General features: G+C 41.6%; 2 protein-coding genes across 2 annotated transcripts; both read right to left on the bottom strand.

The window, feature by feature from the left end:
• Positions 1–84: 84 nt before the first annotated feature.
• Positions 85–3,530, bottom strand: pou4f1 (POU class 4 homeobox 1). The gene is made up of 2 exons (XM_042081197.1): positions 2,856–3,530; positions 85–2,427 (listed from the first exon to the last, which is right to left on the bottom strand). The coding sequence occupies exons 1-2, from the start codon at positions 2,976–2,978 to the stop codon at positions 1,456–1,458; spliced, it is 1,095 nt and encodes a 364-aa protein (XP_041937131.1). The 5' UTR covers positions 2,979–3,530; the 3' UTR covers positions 85–1,455.
• A 1,515-nt stretch (positions 3,531–5,045) lies between these two features.
• obi1 (ORC ubiquitin ligase 1) lies at positions 5,046–19,569 on the bottom strand. Its single transcript, XM_042081193.1, has 6 exons — positions 19,343–19,569; positions 18,163–18,298; positions 11,855–11,946; positions 10,682–10,903; positions 8,378–8,466; positions 5,046–6,742 (listed from the first exon to the last, which is right to left on the bottom strand). Exons 1-6 carry the CDS (start codon positions 19,412–19,414, stop codon positions 5,572–5,574), a joined length of 1,782 nt encoding a protein of 593 aa, XP_041937127.1. The 5' UTR covers positions 19,415–19,569; the 3' UTR covers positions 5,046–5,571.
• Between the last annotated feature and the right edge of the window lie 2,456 nt (positions 19,570–22,025).

The raw sequence follows: 22,025 nt of genomic DNA, 5'->3' as shown, positions 1-22,025 counted from the left end.
AGAAAACAAAAGAAAATCTGTACCACTTGCACACATTGAACCAAGAAGACATTTTTGATTTTTCTCTTTCGTTCATTTATTTAGAAGATCGCTAGGAACTCGGACCCCTCTGCTTGGATTTGGCTTACAGAATGATGGACAGAAGTTGGAGTGAGTGCATGTAAAACTGAAAGAGAGGACAACAGAGGAGACAGCTCCACGGACGGATGGGTGCACAGGTATGAAAGTGTGACACACATGTGGCCTCATTTGTAAACATACGTGTGCACAAAATAAATTATTACTTACACAAAGTTTTTTTCTTAAGTCTTTTTTTTTTCTTTTAACAATTAACACGACAAACAACGTGGTGTCAATGTGTGAAAACAGGCATTTAACAGTGATTTTACACCAACCACAAAGGCCTACCAGTAGATACTCTATGTAGTGCTTCTTTTTTTGTAAATGCATAGAATGTTTGCACTGCAAACCAAAATATACAAAAGAAATAAAGATTCTCTTTTTTGATCTTTCAGAATACATTTTCGTCTGAATGTATAAAGTATACTGTCTGAGTCATGCGAGTGTTAAATAAGTCCATCACTGGACATTTTCGTTGGGCAACAAATACCTATGACAACAAAATATTGAAACATCTGTTTTGGATGAAAAGAAAATTTGGACTCCTCTTATAGTTCTGTGAGCAAGTGTTATCATTTGTATATACACAAAGAATCGAATATAATCTAACCAATCTAAACAGTAAATTTCAGTGCAAATTCAAAATAAACACGGGTGGTGATGGCCAACCTCAGTTTGCCCTCAGAGTAGGAAAGGGACTTATATTCTATCTCTTCTGCCGTGCCTTTTTATTTGTTATTCTCTAGTGAGACAGACCTTTGGAACACCAAATGAGAGAACTCGTTGATAATTGGTTAAGACTGATAATATGGAGCCTGCTTTCGGGCATATCCAAACTCAGTAGCATCTGAACGCTTTTACAAACAGATAAATAAATACATACATATTTCAGTAAATAAATAAATAAATAAATACATAAATTAGTAAAACAACATATAGCGCTAAACAATGAGGTAATCCTTCCATGGCTGTTTTGATCATTTAAAATATGCGTTACTGGAAAAAAGTAACTCGATAAAAGTAAAGCTTAACTTCATTTCGTATCGCAATGTTTTTTTTTCTCCAAAAGGCAGAGATCACTAGGACTGTATGTGTATAGCCAGAGCAACTGTGAAATTAGTTGGTCTGGATTACCTGTTATTTGCATACTTCACATTCACCAGTTTCGTGAAAATAAATCGGTGGGATTATCAAACTTCACAAAACCGAGTAAGAATCATTTGTCTGTAGCCACACCGCTTTGAAATTCTTCCGCGTCAAAAGCAGACTGAAAACGATGTTTGTGTGTATGTTCCTTGGTCCCCAAATGCAGTCCAAACAACACGTGTTCATCCATCAGTGGGCTGCCGAAAACTTCAACCGCTTTTGTTTTTGTCTTTGGTTGCAAAACCATACTCGCACAACGTTCTTTTTCAGGTCCAATTTTTCTGCTATCGCCGCTATCTTCTCAGAGGACGGCCGGGGTTGCACGGCAAAGTAAGCCTCCAAAGAACGTTTCTCTGGTGCTGCTATTGACGTTCTCTTTCGCTTCTTCTCGCTTCCATTAAAAAGGTCGGGTTTGTTCATTTTCTCTCTCTGGGCACCCTCGGCCTCTTCCAGCCATGCCTGTAGAATGGGTTTGAGTGCGATCATATTGTTATGCGACAGAGTTAACGATTCGAATCGACAAATGGTACTTTGGCTTAGCGAGCCCACACCGGGAATTTTCAGGTTAGCTAGGGCACCGCCAACGTCCGCCTGGGTAACCCCGAGCTTGATTCGTCTCTGTTTGAAACGCTCCGCAAAAGCCTCTAGCTCCCTTGGGTCTGTGTCCGAGTCAGTGATTGAGGGCAGTCCATTGTTGAGTCCCGGTGCGCCCTGACCACCACCATGGTGTCCGGGCAAGAGCCCGTGATGTGTCAGGGGCGAATTCATGTTCATAGCAGCCTGATGAGAGAGGTGGCTCAAGCCGTGCATGTGCGAGTGTGGGTGAGCCGAGGTGGAGATCAGACCCCCGCCGCCCCCACCGCCGCCACCTCCGGCCCCGTCGTGCGCGCTGGTCATGAGGCTAAGCGACTGGGAGTTGATATGGTCCATGAGGTCCGGAGGTTCCAGGTTCTGGTGGGGATGGTGGTGGTGGTGATGATGGTGATGGGCCAGTGGCACAGTGGAGGTAGAGGAGCATGGCACGCTGTTCATGGTGTGGTAGGTCGCGTCCGGCTTGAATGGGTGAGTCTTGCCCTGAGACACCGCGATGTCCACAGCCGCCAGAGCTTCGGCACGGGCCAACAGAGTTTCATCCAGACTTGCGAATATGTTGTTCTGCAGCTGCAGCAGCCCAAGAGAAAGCGGCGAGGAAACGCAGAGAGAGAGAGAGCAACACAGAGAAGCGGGCAGATACATAGAGAGAGGGAGGAGAGGGGAAAGTAGAGAGAAAAGGAGGTTGAGGAGGAAAAAAACAGAGGAATAAATGGATATGTCAGCTGGGGAATACTGTCAACACATAACACATAGAGAATATTCCTTTTAGAAGCTTCGAGTCATAAAAATTAATACAAAAAAGGGTGAAGTCGGAGCCTTCACTGAGCATGGCTTTCAAAAAAGATCACAGGCGTTTCAGATGATTGCCGTGGAATACATGAAAAAAACATTAAGCGCGCAGCTTGGCAGAATGTGCCTTGCAGCGCTGTACAGCTTCCACGCGCCTCGTCTACCGGAGAGGGACAGCGAAAGAAGTTTTTTAGGGGGATCTTTACCTGTGGAGTTTGCAGACAGGCTCTTCGGATGGCTTCTGAGCTGGAATGCAGAGTCGTGTACTTGTGCTCCGGTAAGGACGGATGCATGGCGAAATGTGCCTGTTTACTGTTCATGGACATCATGTTTGCGAGCTTCTCCTCTTCAAAACCAAATAGATAAAGTGCCCGAGAGTCGAGGGGAGAAAACAACAACAGCAAAGGAACTGTCAAAAAAACAACTCCAATAAACAAATCCCCTTTCGGTGTGTGGGTATGTGTGTGTGAGTGTGTGTCCGGCGGTAATGATGCGCAGCTTCGAGCCCACGAGATGCAGCGGAGATGCCTGCAGTCTCTTGGTCGCGCGTGTCTGTCTGCCGCTCGGCAGCGCGAGGGATGAGAAGTGCTCTAACACCTGAGCCCCTCAGATCTCGTCAAGCGAGCGCGCCTTCTCTCGCGAGACATGGAACGGTGCAGCCTGACAGATAACGGGCCTGTTTCGAGCACAAGTGACTCTCGCCTCTCCTTCTCCCCCTATCTCCCAGTTCTGGTCTCATCTCCTGTCCTATCCCCTTCTCCCCTCCGGCCGGACGAGCACGAATATGAGCGCAGCAAAGGGCTCTAGTCTACACCTGTGGATGAACCGCGCATGCGTATACTCTAGAATGCGTTTAAATAAAATACATCAAAGCCATGAACCACGTGCACCGGTAATTCTAAATTACATTAGTTTTTTTTTTTTTGTAGTTTTTTTAAGTTGAAAGGTTTTGACTTTTGACTCATACGTGCCATGACACAATTCGTCCATTATTTTTTTTCTTTTTCGTTTTTTATTAATTTTTATTTGTATTATTAAATAGACCTAAGCTTCTCGTTATACAGTGCAAAGTGAAAACGAGATATTCTGTACCCTATTCACATATTTCAGGCTAGAACAACATATTTTACACCACAGTATTTTGCAAATGCCCAATTGCCTTACATTGTTCAGGTTTCCAGCGTCCAGCTCTCCAAAATAGCCAGAGACACCGAAGACTACAGAAGTCGTTTGCATAATGTGCAAGCCTGTCATGACATTCAAGCCGCAGACTAGTAGTCGAGTTAGCTATAAACTGGAAATGACTTCAAACGCTCCTGATCTCTCATATGTAAAATGCCGTTTGCCCGCGGGCCAGTCCGGCAATTAGGGGCTGCCCACAAGAAATCGTGTTCTTATCCATGCCCAAAGCTGGCTTCAAAAGCTCGTCATGTTATCGCCAATGCTCTAGAGAAAATATTGACATTGATGTAAAGGCAAGACACCGCAAAGACCTTCCTCACAGAGGTTGTTGTGCAACACGGCACAATGCCTTGATTTAGTATGCAAATTTAACGATATCATGTATATTTCACAAACCTCTAATCACTGCATGAATTTTTAATTGGCTAACCGTGGTGCGTTTGAACAAATGAAGCGTTAATTCATTTGGATGTATTAATTTCTTTAAAGACTGTGTACAAGGTTACGGTGGATATTAAATCAATTTGTTTAGTGCTCATCTGGCGATGATCACGCTTTAATGATGGGCGCATAAAAGGCCAATTTGTATCAGTCGAGAAGTCGGCGCCACCATAAAGATGCGCGTGCCAGGTGGTGATTATTGTCAGACCGGTGTGCGAGTACTCATTGAGTGTAGGTATGATGCAAGAGTAGAAGAGATATTAAGACTTGTGTCTTTCTGCAGCTATATGCTATTAAAAGTCACTGTTTTACAGCGTTATTGGAAGTACAATTATTAAAAACTGCTGCGATGTTGCAACTAACAGCATAATTTAAAGTATCAGGAAGTTTGCCACTATTCTTGTGGATTGTCAACATCTTACGTTCAGGCGTTTGTATTTTAGAGGCCCTGAAAGTGTAAAAACAGGTTTAAGAACGCGTTAAGAAAATTAAGATTCAGGAAACACAGAGGAGAATACAGATAATTAATGAGAAGTATTACCTCTTTTGTTATTCCCTTAAAGTCTTAAGAAAAGAACCAAAATGGAAACAGCTACGTTTCCACAACACAAATGATCAACTGCATATTTAAAACTTCAAGTTGCATTTAAAAATAGGTGGCATTGATTGAAAGAAGCAGATAGACTGTAATAATGTACAGAGTAGACTGTAGAACATACCTGATAAACATAAGGCTACCATTTACTGCTTTTTATTTTTATTTGTTTTTTTTGTTGTTAAAAATTGTTTACAATGACATGATTATGTGGGTAGTGTGGTGCTGAATCTTGAAAATAAAGAAGTACAAAAACATCTCCAGATCAAAGTTTGTAAAAAAAAAACAAAAAAAAAAAAAAAACACATGCAACATCACATATTTTCATTTTTTGAGATTGTCAAAACAAATGATTTAAAACCATCCTGTATTCACTTTACGCTATCAGCTAAGCATTCATAATTGGCAAAAGGAGACTAAAGGCAACTTCCAGGACACAATATCAGAATACTGAGTGGCCTATAAGAAATTGTGTAACTTTAATAAAAGCCAAGATTCACTCTCTGCTCAAGACTTTTAAACCCCCAAGCCTTAGCCACAATTTCTAAGATCAGAGGTAAGTTCAAATGTCACTCTAAAAGCAGACTGACTACTAAAAACTAGATATAGGCTGGGTGCGATCATAAGCCTAAAGGCTTAATCTGGGTCATTTATCATCTGATCACATTCACCACGGGATGTCATGAGGGAAGATCGAGGGGCATTCAGCTGCATTTGGACAGCTTGGATGGACTGGAGGCAAGAGGGTCGCTGGGACACCTGCGTTTGGTCACTGGGGCTGCAATCACTGATGATGATGATGACAATGCTGATGATGATGATGATGATGATGATGATGGTCTTATCCCGACAGAGGTCATGAGGGTCACCTTGGGTCTATATAGCATTCCCTGCCCACTTTCCTGTACGTCTGCCCCCAACCTTGAGGTGGCATCTGTGCCGGTGGTACTGGTTTTATCTAATAACCCCAGTTCAGTCTTAGTGGTGCCAGTGGTTACCTGGCCACTGCTATGCCCTGCAGTGGGCAAAGGCAGGCGAGCTCCAGCAGCTCCACTTGGGCCTTCGCCATCAGAGATCAGGGAGTCCAACTCACTCATCTTCTCTTGATATGCTGCATCCATGCAGGCCTCACTGGAGGCGCTTAGGACCCCTGTGGTGGCGTGGGGGACGTCTGAGGACTCGACAGTGTTTTTTGCTCCTCTGAGGGACTGCTGGGTCACCCACGGTGATGCCAATGGGTAATTTTTGGAAGCTACAGGTTTTTGGTCAGTGGCTGCAGAGGCTTCACTGGAGCCACACCCATCGAAGCTCAGCCTGCGCAGGTAAGAGAGGGGACCTCGACCCTGGCCACACCCACGCCTGACCCTCCCCTCACTCTGCACCAATGGGCTTCTTAGGCTCAGGCTGTGGAAAGCTGCGGAGGGTGTGGTTGGGCTGGCAAAGCCGGCCGAGGACAAGCTGACGTCTGTGTGCTCTCCGGCCTCCCCCCTGGCTCTGTGGGGGGTGGCAGCGTCCTGGAGCAGTTGTTCGGACATTGTTGTCGCCGTCTGCAGAAGGCCCTGGTCCCAAGACGGCACCCCGTCCAAGTCTGTGCGCACCAACTTTTCCTCCATTCCACTCAGGCTCCTCCGCATGGTGGTGATCCGATCACCCAGGGGACGGTCCGTCTGGAGGTCCCCGACCCATGTGCCCTCAGCGTGGGCATCCTCCTTGGGCTCGGTGGTGCCTGTGTTGGCATTTGCCACCTGGTCTCTCTGTGCCTCCAACTCCTCAATGTAGCAGTCGCTCCGCTCCAGTGCCCTCTTCAAGTGAGCCACGTCACGTTCATACTGCTGGATCTTGGCCTCAAGAGCTGCTACAGTGTATCTGCCGTACCTGGATGTAATGCAAACACGTTATATAGCAACACAATAATGCTTACAGTAGTCAAATGTATCCTGCATATGCCTTATTAGATTCATTATGTGCAATAATGTACATAAAACTCACAAATATGAATATTACTCCACATTAGAGCCGTTTCATATCATATCATACGTTGTATATTAAGATTATTCTTCTATATCTAAGAATTTTTCATATATGCAATATGCTGACGATATATTTGCTTTCTGCATTTTTCCATATGCAAAAAGACATGCATGAACATCTTCTCCAGAGCTGTGAGTTTTTTTTTGTTTGTTTTTTAATTGAACTGAATTTGCTGTATGACTGGCGGAAGTGTCTGCCATGACCTGACGATGTTATCTGAAATGTTGTTAATGAATAAATCAATGATAATCAACGCATTTTTAGAACAGCACAAATTTCATGTGTAGAAGTGGAGAGTTACCTATCTATATATAGTCAATGAGAGTTACATCAAAGATTGCCTGTTTCCCTTGGATACAAATCCCACAGGTGATCAACGCAACAAGATTCCCGATGTTTGCTAAATTGGCACCGTGCTATCTATAATTGTAGGGTTAAGAGTTTACCAGCAAACTCCGTCCCATCTGAGCAAATATTTTCAGCAGCTGGACTGACAGTAAACCTATTGCCTCACACCTCACCCCAGATATGTTCATTTCTGAGTGAGAACATATAAACTAACTCACCTGTAACTTTAGGAAGTCGCTGTTTTTTTTGTTGTCCAGCTCCAGCCCTTTTTTTAGCCTATATGTCATGTTGCATAGCCAACCGCTTGCCAACAAAAAAGTTGCCGTGACTATCCAATGCAGTTTAAAAACTTGAATGAAACATGGCATTAGGGCATGTTTTCATATTTTTGGCTTTTTCAATAGTCATTTATTGAGGAATGTATTAGGTCTGTGTGAAGGGCGGGTGAAGTCCGGGTTTAATGAATAATCGATTATTGTTCATTAACGTTAATTAATGTGGAGTCGATTAAGAAAATTCCTGTAAATTTGCAACCATAACCATAACTGATAATTAGGTGCTACCAATAAATAATTCAAGACATATCCAGACATAAAAAACATCTTTAAAGGGTCACCTGCCAGGTTATAACTGAAGTGAAATGAAGAGACTAAGTGATCCAAATGATAGAAATGAAAATGCAGGAATATATTCCTGCAACTACTACTTGAATCACACCATCAAGATGCTTTATAGAAAGGTTTGACCCCCAAACCAAGTGTCAGAGGAAGATGATAACTAGGAAATGAAGCCATCACTGTCCAGCCACCACCCCTTAAAATCTAGTGGCCGGAACCCAGTGCTGGTGAAGAAGTCCATAATCTTAAGAGATATCCATAGAACACAAATGGGAACAGGATATTTTTGCTTTTATTTAACTTATTTTCAATATTAACAGACAGGAAACTTATTAACCTTCATAAATGTACTAAAGTATACATGTTTACAAGCAAAACCCTGATTGGGCAGATATGTGTAGATGCCTTTTTAAAACAAGGAAAGGGCGATGACTTACAGGTAGATTGAATACTTTTGAAAACCACTGTATTACTGCCATTAAGAAGAGCTTATAGAGAAGATCAGAATACTCACTTCTGTGGAGAGCGGCTCTCCACCTCTGCCTTCAGACGCATGTTCTCCTGGACAAGGTCCACGTTCTGGGCTCGCAAGGTTTTGTTTGCCTTGAGAGGAGAGGGGGGGGGGGGGAGAGAGAGAGGGAGAGAGGGAGAGAGAGAGAGAGAGAGAGAGAGAGAGAGAGAGAGAGGTGCACATTTTATTTTCCTTTATTCAGCGTTTTTAGAGACATAAAGCCAATGGTACACTCCTCGTCTGGCATCCACAGCCAGTGCTTCACCCCACAGGAGAGTTGATAAGACTACTAAATCTTAAGTTAGATTGTGTAAATAAAGGTGAATATAGATCGAAACACAACCCTGAATCTGTCCATAGTGATTTTCAAGGTCTGTACAGAAAATTAATGTACAGACCTCCAACTATTTCCCCATCAACAATTCTTCTGATTTTTTGTTTACTTCTGCATTGTATTCCTGGTCATATTCCAGCATTAGCCATGTCTTGTATATTTTCCAGCCCTTGACATTTATTTTTGCTTTACAGTCTGAAAACACATTATCTGGGCAACAATGTTTCATGATTAAAGGCGTTCCAAGCGATGTTACGTGGATTCTAAGCTCAAACATTTTTAGTCACATACAGCAAACATCTCCTCACCATCCGCTAGCTGCCCTTCCCCTGAATATGCTGTAAAAAAAGCCCAGGCTACAAAAACGGCTACAAAAACAGCCTGGTCCAGCCTGGACCAGCCTGGACCATGAAACCTAGCAAACTGTTACAACCAATCATCAGCGAGATGTGTGTTCACGAGAGTTTCAGTTGCACAGAAGGGATAGGGAGGGAGGGGCGTCAAGTGACGTTACCCAACCTCGCTTAGAGCACCTTTAATATTTTGAGAAGTATAATTTCCAAGGCCAGACCAAACTTTTTCAATAAGGCCCTATATTTGGAAGAAAGTGCAAAAAGAGTGACATTGAGGGGATTTGGTATCAAACAATCACTATTACTTTAAACACTATTTTATCAATATTGTGCCAATATGTGTTCTCCACATACAATGAGTATGAAGATATTAAAGATAAAACCAGGGAATGTTATGATTTTCTGTTATTTTCAAAGGACTAAAATAGTATGTAAAATAGCTAGTAGGCAAATGTAAATCTATATGGAAGCAGCTCAATGTATAGACATTTAGTGTACAAAGTGCCAATTTCACTGCCAATAAGTTAAAGTCATTGTTTTACCTTAGGGACAAGATTTAAAAACCACTGCTGCTCCAGCTTCCTCAACCCCCATTATCACAAGTTTGAAAGTGGTCTCTCCCCTTCCGTTACATAGCCAGGATGGCAACATTTGAGGGCAAAAACTTTCCAATGTTTCACACTCAACTTTTTGACAGTTATGAGTGCACCATTCGGGTATTTGCAGTGCACTTCGTGTCATCATAATCAATAGTGTGAACGCACTTATGCACTCAAATTAGGCATTTAAAGTATAGAAGTATGTGGATTGGAACAGAGTGATATTTTTTTTTTTATCACAACCTGTTTTATCCTTAATATCTTCCTGTGAATGTGTTGTAGAGACCTTGATTATATGGGCACATTAATAAAGTAGTGTATTTGCAGACAGAGTACTGATTGATGCCATGTGGGTACAAAGAGCCCAAAGTTTACAGAGCCCCTTCAGATCACCCATTTCATTCTTTGTTCCAAATCAATCAGCATGCATTACAAACTTTTAATGGTCTTAATGAGAACATGTTTGTCTTCCATCCAACAAAATTTGGGCTGGCACTTTTTAATATATCAATGTCCGAACATGGCCTCCAAGACAAGGCATTTTGTGTAAACTTACTGAAAAAATAAATAAATAAAAAAGGATTAAAAAAAATCAAGGCCTAAACATACTGAAATTTAACAGGTCTTAGTTTTGGGACCTAAACAATATGTAGACAAACTTTGAGCAAAATCTGAGGTGGCAAAGCAACCATTTTCTCTCTGATTTGACACGGAATGACCAAATTGATATATTTAATGTACGTTTAATTGCTGTTTACAAACTGTTTAATATCTTTTTGTCACTCTCATATAATTTCTGCATTGTTTTGACAGCCACATTACCAACATATCACCTATTACAGGCTGGTGTCCAATTCAGCACAGATATTTCATCATACAAAAATGTATCTAACATTAAAGCAGCATTATCATCACATGCAAAAATGGCCAGAATCATGGAATGGTACGAATGTAACATTGTCAGCATCTGTTTACAGATACAATCCTGATGGGCATCGAAAGAGCGAACACGTGACCTTACCTCTTTCAGCTTCTCCATGTCCTGTTTGACCTTCTCAGAGAGGTCGGTGGCTGCCCGCAGCTTGTCGGCCCATTCCTCCAGTTCGGTGAGGTCGAGGCCCCGGTCCTCGCTGCAGGACACTGATACGGCGCGGGGCTCCAGGACCGTTTCAAGTTGCGTCTCAGAGGCACGGTTTTTGTTTCGCAACTCCTCATTTTCCTTCACCAGGCTCTCGATTTCATCCTGAGGAGCGTCGTTTGGCACGTCACACCGAATGTTAACGAATGAGAGACAACTGGAGGTTGAACTGTGCTACGGCGCATCAATCAGTGGACCATGGCAGCAGCAATACAAAAGGTCACAGGTCACACTATCAAGTACTCGGGAGCACTTTACAGATAACATGGTTACCCACAACTACTTTACTTTCAAAAAAACACTAAATACCTATGGTCTAAGGTTTGCTTTCCTACTATATATATCATATGGCATAAAACAAAAGTATAAGGCTCTTGAGACCTGAAAGCTATGTACAACAATGTAAATGTAAATCAGGTTTATAGGCCAAGTACACTTGCAGGAATTTGGTCTCTGCATTCATCCCATCCGTGAATTAGTGAACACACAGAGCACACAGTGAACACAGTGAGGTGAAGCACACACTAACCCGGAACAGTGAGCTGCCTTGCTACAGCGGCACTCAGGGAGCAGTGAGGGGTTAGGTGCCTTGCTCAAGGGCACTTCAGCCGTGGATGTGGGCATGAGAGAGCAGTGCTCAACCACTTCCCCCGCCCACATTTTTCCTACTGGGTCACGGATCGAACCGGCAACCCTTCAGTTCCAAGCCCGAACCCGTAACCAGTAGGCCATGGCTGCCTCATAACAATTAAGTAATACATATCCATGGAGCCTCCACTTTCCTTTAATGTTTACTGTTCTTGTATAATTCAGACAGGTCCTGTGTATACAATATTGATTTTGTGTCATACAAAGCATCACAACTGTAACATGACATTTGTATTGGTTTTATTCCATCTAACATGCTGTCTCTTATTGATGTTGTGAAGACTCATCTCTGCAAAAAGTGCAATCGTCATGCCACATACTTTTTGTATTGTGTATGAGTGACCAAAAATAATATTTTCACTGACACATGGCATGTTCCTGAAGCAGATGGACGGTCAGGTAATATACCTCATACTCCTTCAGCAGCAGTTCTCCTCTGGTCTTCCTCAGACGTCTCTTCATGGTTGGGCTTGCAGGAGCATCACCCTCATTTGTCGCCCCTGTGGAGTGAAAAAAAGCCATAAAATACAACTAGAAAATGTAATTTCGAGGAAATTACCAGTGCATGAAAATATAAACATACTGTATATTAACATAAAATGCAAAACAAACTTTTATTTGAAAAAAGTTGGCAGGAGTCATAGTTGATAATAACTGACAGTTGAACAGTTAAATAGTTGAGTAGTGTAAATAGTTAAATTATTTAATAGTGAATTATTGTAGTGAGGACATTTATTTTTAAACAGTTGTGGGCAGAGGGAAATTTCTGGTTCTGGCTCTCTTAAGACTACAGATTCTGTTGAACAGAATCTGTAGTCTTAAGATAGCCAGATTTTATGCTAAAATATATAGTTTAAAAGTTGAATGTAGATAGTGTAAGGGATGTTGATAGACAGAAAGTTGAATGGATGTTGGTAGGCAGATTGTTTAATGCCACGGTTGTCAAACTGGGGTACGTGTACCCCCAGGGGTACGTGGACTGATTTCAGGGGGTACGCGAAAAAAGATCTAAGTCATATGCCTTTTCAAACATTTTCTTTATCCCACGTTGGTAACTTAACTTCCGCATTTGCACTGCGCATTAAAAACGTATTTTCTCCGCATTAACAAAATATTCGAGAGTGGAAACAGAGAGGGTAAAACAGCGTTTCTTAAACTGTGGGTCGCGGAGACATGCCAGGTGGGGCGCGAACTGACGTGAAAAACAGAAGTTTTTTTTATTTATTTTTTTTATCTGTAGCCTAGGCCCAGGTAGCACCCGATGCGCAATGGACACACTGTGTTATTCATAGGGAAGCACGTGTGTCAAGGCAGCTTAGTTAGTCCCGACCTGAATGAGATTTTGAACGAGGTTGTGAGAGTGGTGAATTTCATCAAGACCCGGCCGTTAAAAGCGTGTCTATTCTCCGCACTTTGAGAGGAGATGGGAGCTGACCAAAAGGCTGTACTGTTTCACAGCGAGGCAAGGCTTTCCCGAAGTAAAGTGCTGTCGCGTGTTTGAGCTCCGAGTCACCTCTTCTTGGAGGAAGAGCGCATGTTTGAATCTGCAAGCACGTTCACTAATGAACATTTCTTGACGAAGCTGGCCTATCTTAGCGATATATTTGGAAAGCTCAATGAGTTAAATCTCCAGTTACAAGGCAAAGACAAGCACCTAGCAGATAAGATCACTGCATTCAACAAGACGATTGTGTGTGAGATTAGGTGCAGATCTATTTAAAATCATTATATTCAGCACATTTGTAGGTCTATCATATGTTGACTATTGATGAGATTTGTATCATATGTTTATGATCCTATTTACTTTTCTTGACAAAATTGATAAAAATAAATATTAATAAAAACAATTAAAAAAAAAACTTGTTAACAATTGGTGGTACTCCTAAAGATCATAATGTCTCAGGGGGTACATGCCTGTTAAAAGTTTGGGAACCACTGGTTTAATGGATGTTGGTGGATAGTTTAATGGGTGGATGAGTGAATGGTTTGAAGAGGATGAATGATTAGAAAGTTGGATGGAATGTGCCTTATATCCTTGTAGAATGGAGAGACACAGAGAGAGTTGGCCTAGTTGAGCAAAAAGCAGTTAATACAGGTGCAATCAGTTTAACTGACCATTTGATGGGTCCTAGTTGAACAACTGGAAGTTGATACAGGTGCAAATCAAGTTAATTAGTCCATTGTGATGTCATAGTGCCCATGCAAAGTCTATGGGGAAAAATAAGCTTGTTTTTTGTTAATATCTCAAAAAGTATAAAGTTTACAAAAGGGTCCTTCCACGTCAATTCAACCAGGGCCCACGCACTTAGGTCTCAAAGAAATCTGAAAAAAATTACCAGGTGTACCTATGTTATCCAGGAGACACACTGTAAAATTATTTTTATGTAAGATCAATACTTTCCAAGATACATCCAGTTTTACAGGGGGAGGGGGGTGTCGATTTTGTTCAGCCTCTTTTTTTTGTCAAAGTTCACAAGCCAGTAGCACAAGAACTAAACCATGTAGGAGGCTCAACTTTTGCATGCTGGTAAATAAATAGGAATTGTAGGTATTAAAATCATCACATTTGGTCTGGATGATCCTGCATGGTCATAGCTGTCCCTCAAAGTTGATCAAAATTTTATTGGAGTTTTTGGCTGGGCTCTGTTTAGGCCTTCAGAAGACATATTTGTACTCAACATAGGGTCTTGATTTATTTCCCTTATTGAGATCAGTAGAAACACTCTCACAAAAAGCAGACACACACACTCAGTACATGTTGTCAGTTCATGTGGTTATGTTGCCACTTGTACGTGTGAACCACCAATGTTCACAAACATAGGCATTCACGCACATAAAGAAACACACCCACCCACACACACACAAACAGACACACACACACACGTACACCCACTCTCACACACACACACAGTTCATGTTTTCAGTTCATGTTGTCATGTTGCCACTTGTGCATGTGAACCACCAATCTTCACACACACAGAAACACACACACAAACAGACGCATACACACACACACACACAGTTGTCAGTTCATGTTGTCATATTGCCACATGTGCAGGAAAACCACCAATGTTTGTACATGCATGTGTGTGCACACACGGAAACACTCACACCCACACAGACATACACACACACACACACACATTTACACCCTCTCTCTCTCTCTCTCTCTCTCTCTCTCACACACACTCACACACACACACACACACACACAGTTCATGTTGTCATGTTGCCACTGTGCATGTGAACCACAGTGTCCGCACACATTCACGCACATACAGAAACACACACACCCACACACACACACAAACACACGTGATGTAGATGTTAATGTTCTAATAAGGGTCTGTTTACAATAATGTTCTATTAAATAATACTTTTTGTCATGGTATTGGTATTTAAGAGCAGTTAAAACTGTCCGGTCAAGTTTGACCGCGAACAATAAATTAAGGGGGGTAGCTTAAAGGTTAAATGGTTAAATTATTTGCTAGGTATGAGGTTTAATATAGTTGGAATGACTGAACAGTTAAATAGGTGGATAGTTTAAATGGTTAAATTAGTTGCTAGGTAGATGAGGTTTAATATAGTCAAGTCAACTTTATTTCTATAGCACATTTAAAAACAACTGAGTTGAACCAAAGTGCTTACAAACAAACATAAAACAATGACAATGGTACAACAACAATATAACATGGGGGGGAAATAAATAAATAATTGAAATAATACACAAATTGGTCAAAAATAAAATAAAGAATAAAGTGTGTGTGTGTGTGTGTGTGTGGGGGGGGGGGGGTATTAAGGTAGATTAAAAGCTTGGGAGAAAATGAAAGTCTTTAAGTTAGACTTAAAGCAGTCAATGGTTGGAGAGGACTTAATATGTACAGGTAGACTATTCCAGAGTTGGGGGGCAACAACAGAGAAGGCTCTATCACCCTTAGTCTTAAGGCGTGTTTTGGGGATATAGAGAAGATTCTGAGATGAAGACCTAAGTGATCTTGGAGTGCTGTAAGGAATTAGTAGGTCACCTATGTAACTAGGTGCCAAACCACTGAGGGCTTTGAAGACAAAAAGTAAAATGTTAAACTTAACTCTGTGCTCCACAGGTAACCAGTGCAGCTTAGCCAACACAGGAGTTATATGCTCACGTTTCTTAGAGCCACTTAATAATCTAGCTGCTGCATTTTGAACTAGCTGAAGTCTGTTGAGAGTGGAGTGGGTCAGGCCAGCATATAATGAATTACAATAATCTAGTCTAGATGTTATGAAAGCATGTATAAGAGTTTCAAGATCGGAGAAGGACAAAAGGGGCTTCAGTTTTGCAATGGTTCTTAACTGGAAAAAGCTGCCTTTGACCACACTATTTATTTGCTTATTAAAATTTTAAGAGGAGTCAAAGAAAACCCCAAGATTCTTTACTTCACTGTGGCAGTTTGCAGAGAGAGGTCCTAGCGCATTTTTCAAGATAGAAACATCACTTGGAGGGCCAAAAATAATTATATCAGTTTTACTTTCGTTCAGTTGAAGAACATTTCTTGCCATCCAGCATTTGATGTCACTGAGACAGTCAAAAATATTCTCCAAAGAACAAATGCCATAGTGTTAACAGGCAGGTAAAACTGAGTGTCATCTGCATAGCAGTGATACTGAATGTTATACTTTTTAAAAATTGAGCCAAGGGGTAGCATATAAAGAGAGAATAAAAGAGGGCCCAAAATGGAACCCTGAGGAACACCACACTTTATAAGGGCAGAGGAAGAGGAGAAATTGCCTAAACTAACTGAAAATGATCTATCACTAAGATAAGAAGAGAACCATTGCAGAACAGAACCCTGGAGACCAACTTCATCCTCCAAGCGTTTTAATAGGATGTTATGGTCAATGGTGTCAAATGCTGCACTCAGATCAAGAAGCACCAAGAGGGTGCAAGATCCAGAATCAACTGCTAAGAGAATGTCGTTTTGGACTTTAAGCAAGGCCGATTCAGTGCTGTGCAGAGATCTAAAACCTGATTGGAATTTATCACATATATTGAACTCACTCAGATAAGAAGAAACCTGAGAGAGGACAACCTTTTCTAGTATCTTTGACAGAAAAGGTAATTTAGAAATAGGCCTATAATTCTTCAGGTCACTGGGCTCAAGGTTAGGTTTCTTAAGTAAAGGTTGCACAATTGCACGTTTAAAACCTGAGGGGACCACTCCATTGGTTAGTGAGTGATTAATTATGGCCAATACAAGAGGGCAGATGATGGTAAAAACTTCTTTAAAAAGGCGTGTAGGTAAAACATCTAAGTGGCAGGATGTAGATTTCATATGGGAGACAACCTCAGAAAGCTGGGAGGAAGATATAGCCTGAAACTGTTGGAGGCAGCTAGGTGAAAGTTCTATCACTGAGGGATCCGAATCTGGTGAGATTTGAGATTTTATTTTGTCAATTTTATCGATGAATAAGTTGAGGAACTTCTTGCCCCTTCAACAGAAATCTGTGAGAGTAGATGACGCAGAGGCAGGATTTATAATAGAGTTAATGGTATTAAATAAAACTTTTGGCCTATGAGCATTATTGTTGATAAGCTGAGCATAATACTCAACCTTTGCTGCCTTAACAGATAGGTGGATAGTTTAAATGGTAAAATTATTTGCTAGGTAGATGAGGTTTAATATAGTTGGAATGACTGAACAATTGAAACAGTTGAACAGGATGTGTATGTGAATGAGACTGTATGTTTAACCCTTAAAGGAGTACCGTCACACCGGTGTGATGGGAATGTTGAGAAATGAACGTTCTAAAGAATATCTGGGTTCATTGACATAACATAGAATTTTAGAACCTTCAATTGTGGCGGAACTTAGAATGTTCAAAAACCTACACCTTCAAGGGTTAAAGCCTGAGAAACTGACAGTTGATGCAGGTGGCCTGGCCACCTGGCAGAAGATTCTAATTGCTGTGATGTCATAAAGGCCTAATAGTTTTTAATTAATAGTTTAATCAATCAATCAATCAGTTTAACTGGCTCTTTGATGGGGCTTAGTTGAGCAGTTTAATTAGCCCATTGTGATGTCATCAGCCCAATGTTAAGTCTATGGGGAAATTTTGAATAGTTTTTTTATTAATAGTTTAAAAAGTATAAAAGTTACAAAGATGAAAAATACAAAGCCCAGATGTCCTAAGTAAGGTATACGTAACATAGTTTGAATGGAGTTTCTACGTTAACGGTTGAAGCTGCATTAACAGAAGAAGAAGAAGAAGAAGAAGAAGAAGAAGAAGAAAAAGAAAAAGAAGAAGAAGAAGAAGAAGAAGAAGAAGAAGAAGAAGAAGAAGAAGAAGAAGAAGAGCATTTTCATGCACTGTAATAATAAGAAGACTTCGGATAACAGAATAGTGCATTTTCATGCACTGTAATAATAAGAAGAAGAAGACGACTTCGGATAACAGAACAGTCCATTTTCATGCACTGTAACCTGTTCAAATGTAACATACTATACATTCACTGCTGGTATAATCATAATAAATGCAGTTAAGAAATATCAAAGTGCCTCAATATTGTGATACCCACATTAGAAAAGTGCAGTATAAAACATTGTGACTATCTGATACGTTTAAGAGTTACACTTATAAAAAGAGTGAGGTCTACGTGACCATTAGTATGTGAGCACACACAGACACAGACGTTTTAACAGCAACATCATATGAATGACTCCCTCCACACATCTCACCTATGATCTCCTTGCAGGGGTTGTCAGGGGTGATGGGCACCCTACAGGTAGGACATTGACTGGCCTTGCTAAGCCAAACCTCCATGCAGATAGAGCAGAAAACATGGTGATTGCAGCACACCACTGGCTGACGAACCTGCATTGAACACGATTGTAAGTATAGCATATGAGCTGCATATGAGAAGACTTTTCCCTCCAAACATACAATGATTGCATTAATCTAGAAATGTGCATCTTAAAATGTACATTTAATGCATGCATATTTAAAACTGGGGTAAAATGTAAAATTGGGGTTAATAGTGAAGTAGGGCCTACCATTGAGTTTTATATGAAGAATGCAGGCAAAGGCTGGAGCCCTGCACTATCCCCTAACAAACCAAAATGAAAGCCAAAGCCCATTAAGTCTACCACTTAGCTTACTGTGTTAACTTACCCAGGTTTGTCACCTCACCACCTACAGTAGGCTCATATACCCATACAATGTTTGCCATTTAACTAATGCATTTTAATAAAATAAAAGTAGCCTAAAAGACAAGTAACATTGATACACTGTTCCAAAAGACAAGTAGCCTAGCTCTTTCCCCCTGTTCACAAACAGGCAATCTTGCCCATTTCACACCTTGTAAGCCAGGTGTGAAAGCAGTCAACCCACTCAAATCCACATGCAAGATCCACCTCTGGCCATATTTGTAGGACGCATGTGTCTGCATAGGGTTTACTTTGTGAACAGACATGCGTCCTGGCCCCAATTGAGGATGCCTTCATAATACCCTGCATAACAAGCGGCAATGCTTCATTAGGCTAGGCCACACACTTGCTTTCATCATATCTTGATACAATGTTTCCGTCAAGCCTGAGTAAAGTAGTATGTTACATAGTGGCAATGTCCCATAGTCAACGCTAAGTTTACTCAACTGAACTGTGTTATACTAGCCTTTCGGGTAACTGTGACACTAATCATAACCGAGGAGTGTTTTAATGAACATAACCGTTTTTATGTACATTTGCTAAATATCATTTTTCCTCTCTCCAAAGCAAAATAATTGCCTTTAAATTAGCATGCACACATTAGCTGCTAACAGGATAGACGCAGCTGTTACAACCCCAGGAAATCCAGTAAAATAATACATAATAATACCAGTAATAATACCAGTAAAATAATACAAACGTGTTAGCCTACCTTTCCGAGGCAAATCTGACAAGAAATCGGCAGTGTTAAGGATATGGTGACGTTTTGGTAGTTCGCCGCCATGATATTCCACTACGACGGCCAGCAGTAGGCTACACACGTTTCAGACAGACCGATAGAAAATCCCTCCAACACAAACAAAGCACGCTTCCCATCACACATAAGTACGGAAAGTCGTGAGGGTGAAACTTCACTGCTTGAAACCCGCGTTCATGAACATCTGACAATTCGATCGGTGCAACGGAAAACCAGTAACTGCATTTTTATTTTATTTTGGACTAAAAAGGTAACATATAATAATAACAAAAAACATTCGCTAGGCCTACTTGTACTTTTTGCATTTTAGGGGCAACAAAATGAAAACAGTATATTGCCTGCTGTAGCCTAACACACGAAAACATGCTCAGTGCAATAATTCATTGTGAAATCATTACAGAATTAAATGTCCTTCCATACCTATCTTGCAGAGAGACATTTGCAGCAGGCTGCCAGACCGCATCATGCGCTAACACAATTAGAATTGAACTGCCGCAAAACAATCTTGTACATTGATTGCATCAAGCCGCCTGTTAGTAGCCTACTTCCACTAGCCTTCACTGCTCTTATTAGCTGCGAGTCATTCTTTTCAGCAAGCTTGTTTGTGTGCCTCGGGACAAGCTCCGAATCCTCAAAGTGGAGTTAGAAAGGCACAGCACTGGCTATACACTTTACGCACCTTCGTGAAACTGCCGAGGTGTTGTTAGAGTAGGCCTAGGCCTACAGCACAAACTGGACCAGAATGGTCAGGTTAAATTTCCTACTTGTGTTGATGTTTGTAACAAGCAGTTCTGGAAGACCATTTTATTCATCTATTTTCTCAATTAAGACCATTGATTTCAGTAGTGAGGTCAAAATACTCAAAACTGAAAATATTTAATTTATGTAGGCTATACACACACCCATCACACTCACATAGGCTACCACATATAGAGTGACGACCCACCTCATTCCTCCAATAATGGAAGTTTGAGGAATGCGAGTTTTGACACTATGATTTGATTAAATCATCATGTTTGATAACAGCAAAATATTCTTTTGAAGATAACAGCGTTATTGAGGGTATGATCATCACCTGTTTTATGAACCATGGGCATATGTCTGAATAGTCTGATGAGGAGAGAAGATGTGTGTGTGTGTGTGTGGGGGGGGTGGGGGGGGGGTGGGGGGGGGGGGGGTTGCAGCATTCAGACGTGCTCTGGTTTCTGCCAGCATTATATTTCAGCTGAATATGTTCCGGACGACGCTTTGTAATCGTTCCGTCATTAATTGGTGACAGTCAATTAATCACAGCCGGTTCATACTCCAGCCCCTATTGATCTCGTCCCAGGCCTTATTTTTCATCCTTAAATGGCATGGACGCCAAATTTGACTTGGGGCGGGCCAAGCGGAGGGTGGCGAGGCGATGACCCACCCGGGGGGGATGGATGGTGTGAGGGCCCCGCACCCCTGCCGAATAGCATCTTTACCATTTGGGCCGGAAAGGTTTAGACTGCCCTAAGAGCAGGGCGGCGTGGGGCCCCTTGCACCGCCGCTCTGCTGACCTTTTCTGTTTAAAGCTTAATCACTGACAAATGCTTACATTAATTAGCACTCGCTCGCCTGCACCGATCGCTCACTCTCGTCCTCGTTTGCTCGCTTCCTCATACCCCCTCCTGCCCAGCACAGCACGGCACCCCACCCAGCCACCTCCCCTGCTGAAGGGGGCCCTGGCAAAACAGACACAGTGACCCTCTCTCTCTTTCACACACATGCACACACACACACACACACACACACACACACACACACACACACACCAGAGAGCTCCCACACACACTCCTGCTACACTTCCAACCACTGTGTGAGTTTTTGGTACTAAACAGTATGGATGTATTTCAATGTGTGTGTGTGTGCGTGTCTGTCTGTGTGTGTGAGCTGTGTGTGTGAAAGCTGATTATACACCTCTAAGGGTGGTGATCCTATTCCATTCTCCTGCAGGTTTAGCGAATTGATTAGTGCCAACCCTGGCGGTGATCACCGTGGTGATGAGGAGAGCACCATGGTGACGAGGGGGTCTCTGTTGTGATGGGCCCCATCTCCTGAGTTTCTCTCTCTCCACAGGTCTGTGTTTGGGCAGGAGAGCAGCTGGTGGTTCCCTGCCGTGCCCTTTAACTTCAACTCTCTCCATCCTCCAACCTCCAATAATAGCCTGATACAGAGATACATTTTTAATCTTTGTGTCTCATATTTGCACTTGACTTTACATGCGTTCCATGTTCACATATAAATAATGTATTAATTTGTTGTTTTAACATTCAAAATGAAACATACACACTGAGGACAATGTGTATGTATATGTATGCAAAATTGTTAATTTTTGTACATTTTGAGGAAAAAAATATTTTTATAATGACTTGAACTAGATGTACCGCAGAGCGGTACAAAATATGACCGCCACCCAGTCCAGCACATTTTTTCAACAAAAATAAATCACACTGAAAGGCCTATATGATTCTAACTGTCTCACTAAATTGCATTATCCACACTCAATTCTCACTGGTATCTGCTAGACAACAAGTACCAAAACATGATTAGTTCATAGATTTCACATGTAAAATTCATTGTATACAACCCCACCCCCATCTTGCCTGTTCAT

The sequence above is a fragment of the Alosa sapidissima genome, chromosome 23, assembly GCF_018492685.1.
Source record: "Alosa sapidissima isolate fAloSap1 chromosome 23, fAloSap1.pri, whole genome shotgun sequence".
Lineage (NCBI taxonomy): Eukaryota > Metazoa > Chordata > Actinopteri > Clupeiformes > Clupeidae > Alosa > Alosa sapidissima.
Note: the sequence above shows the minus strand (reverse complement) of the source record. Positions and strands in the feature narration are given on the sequence as shown.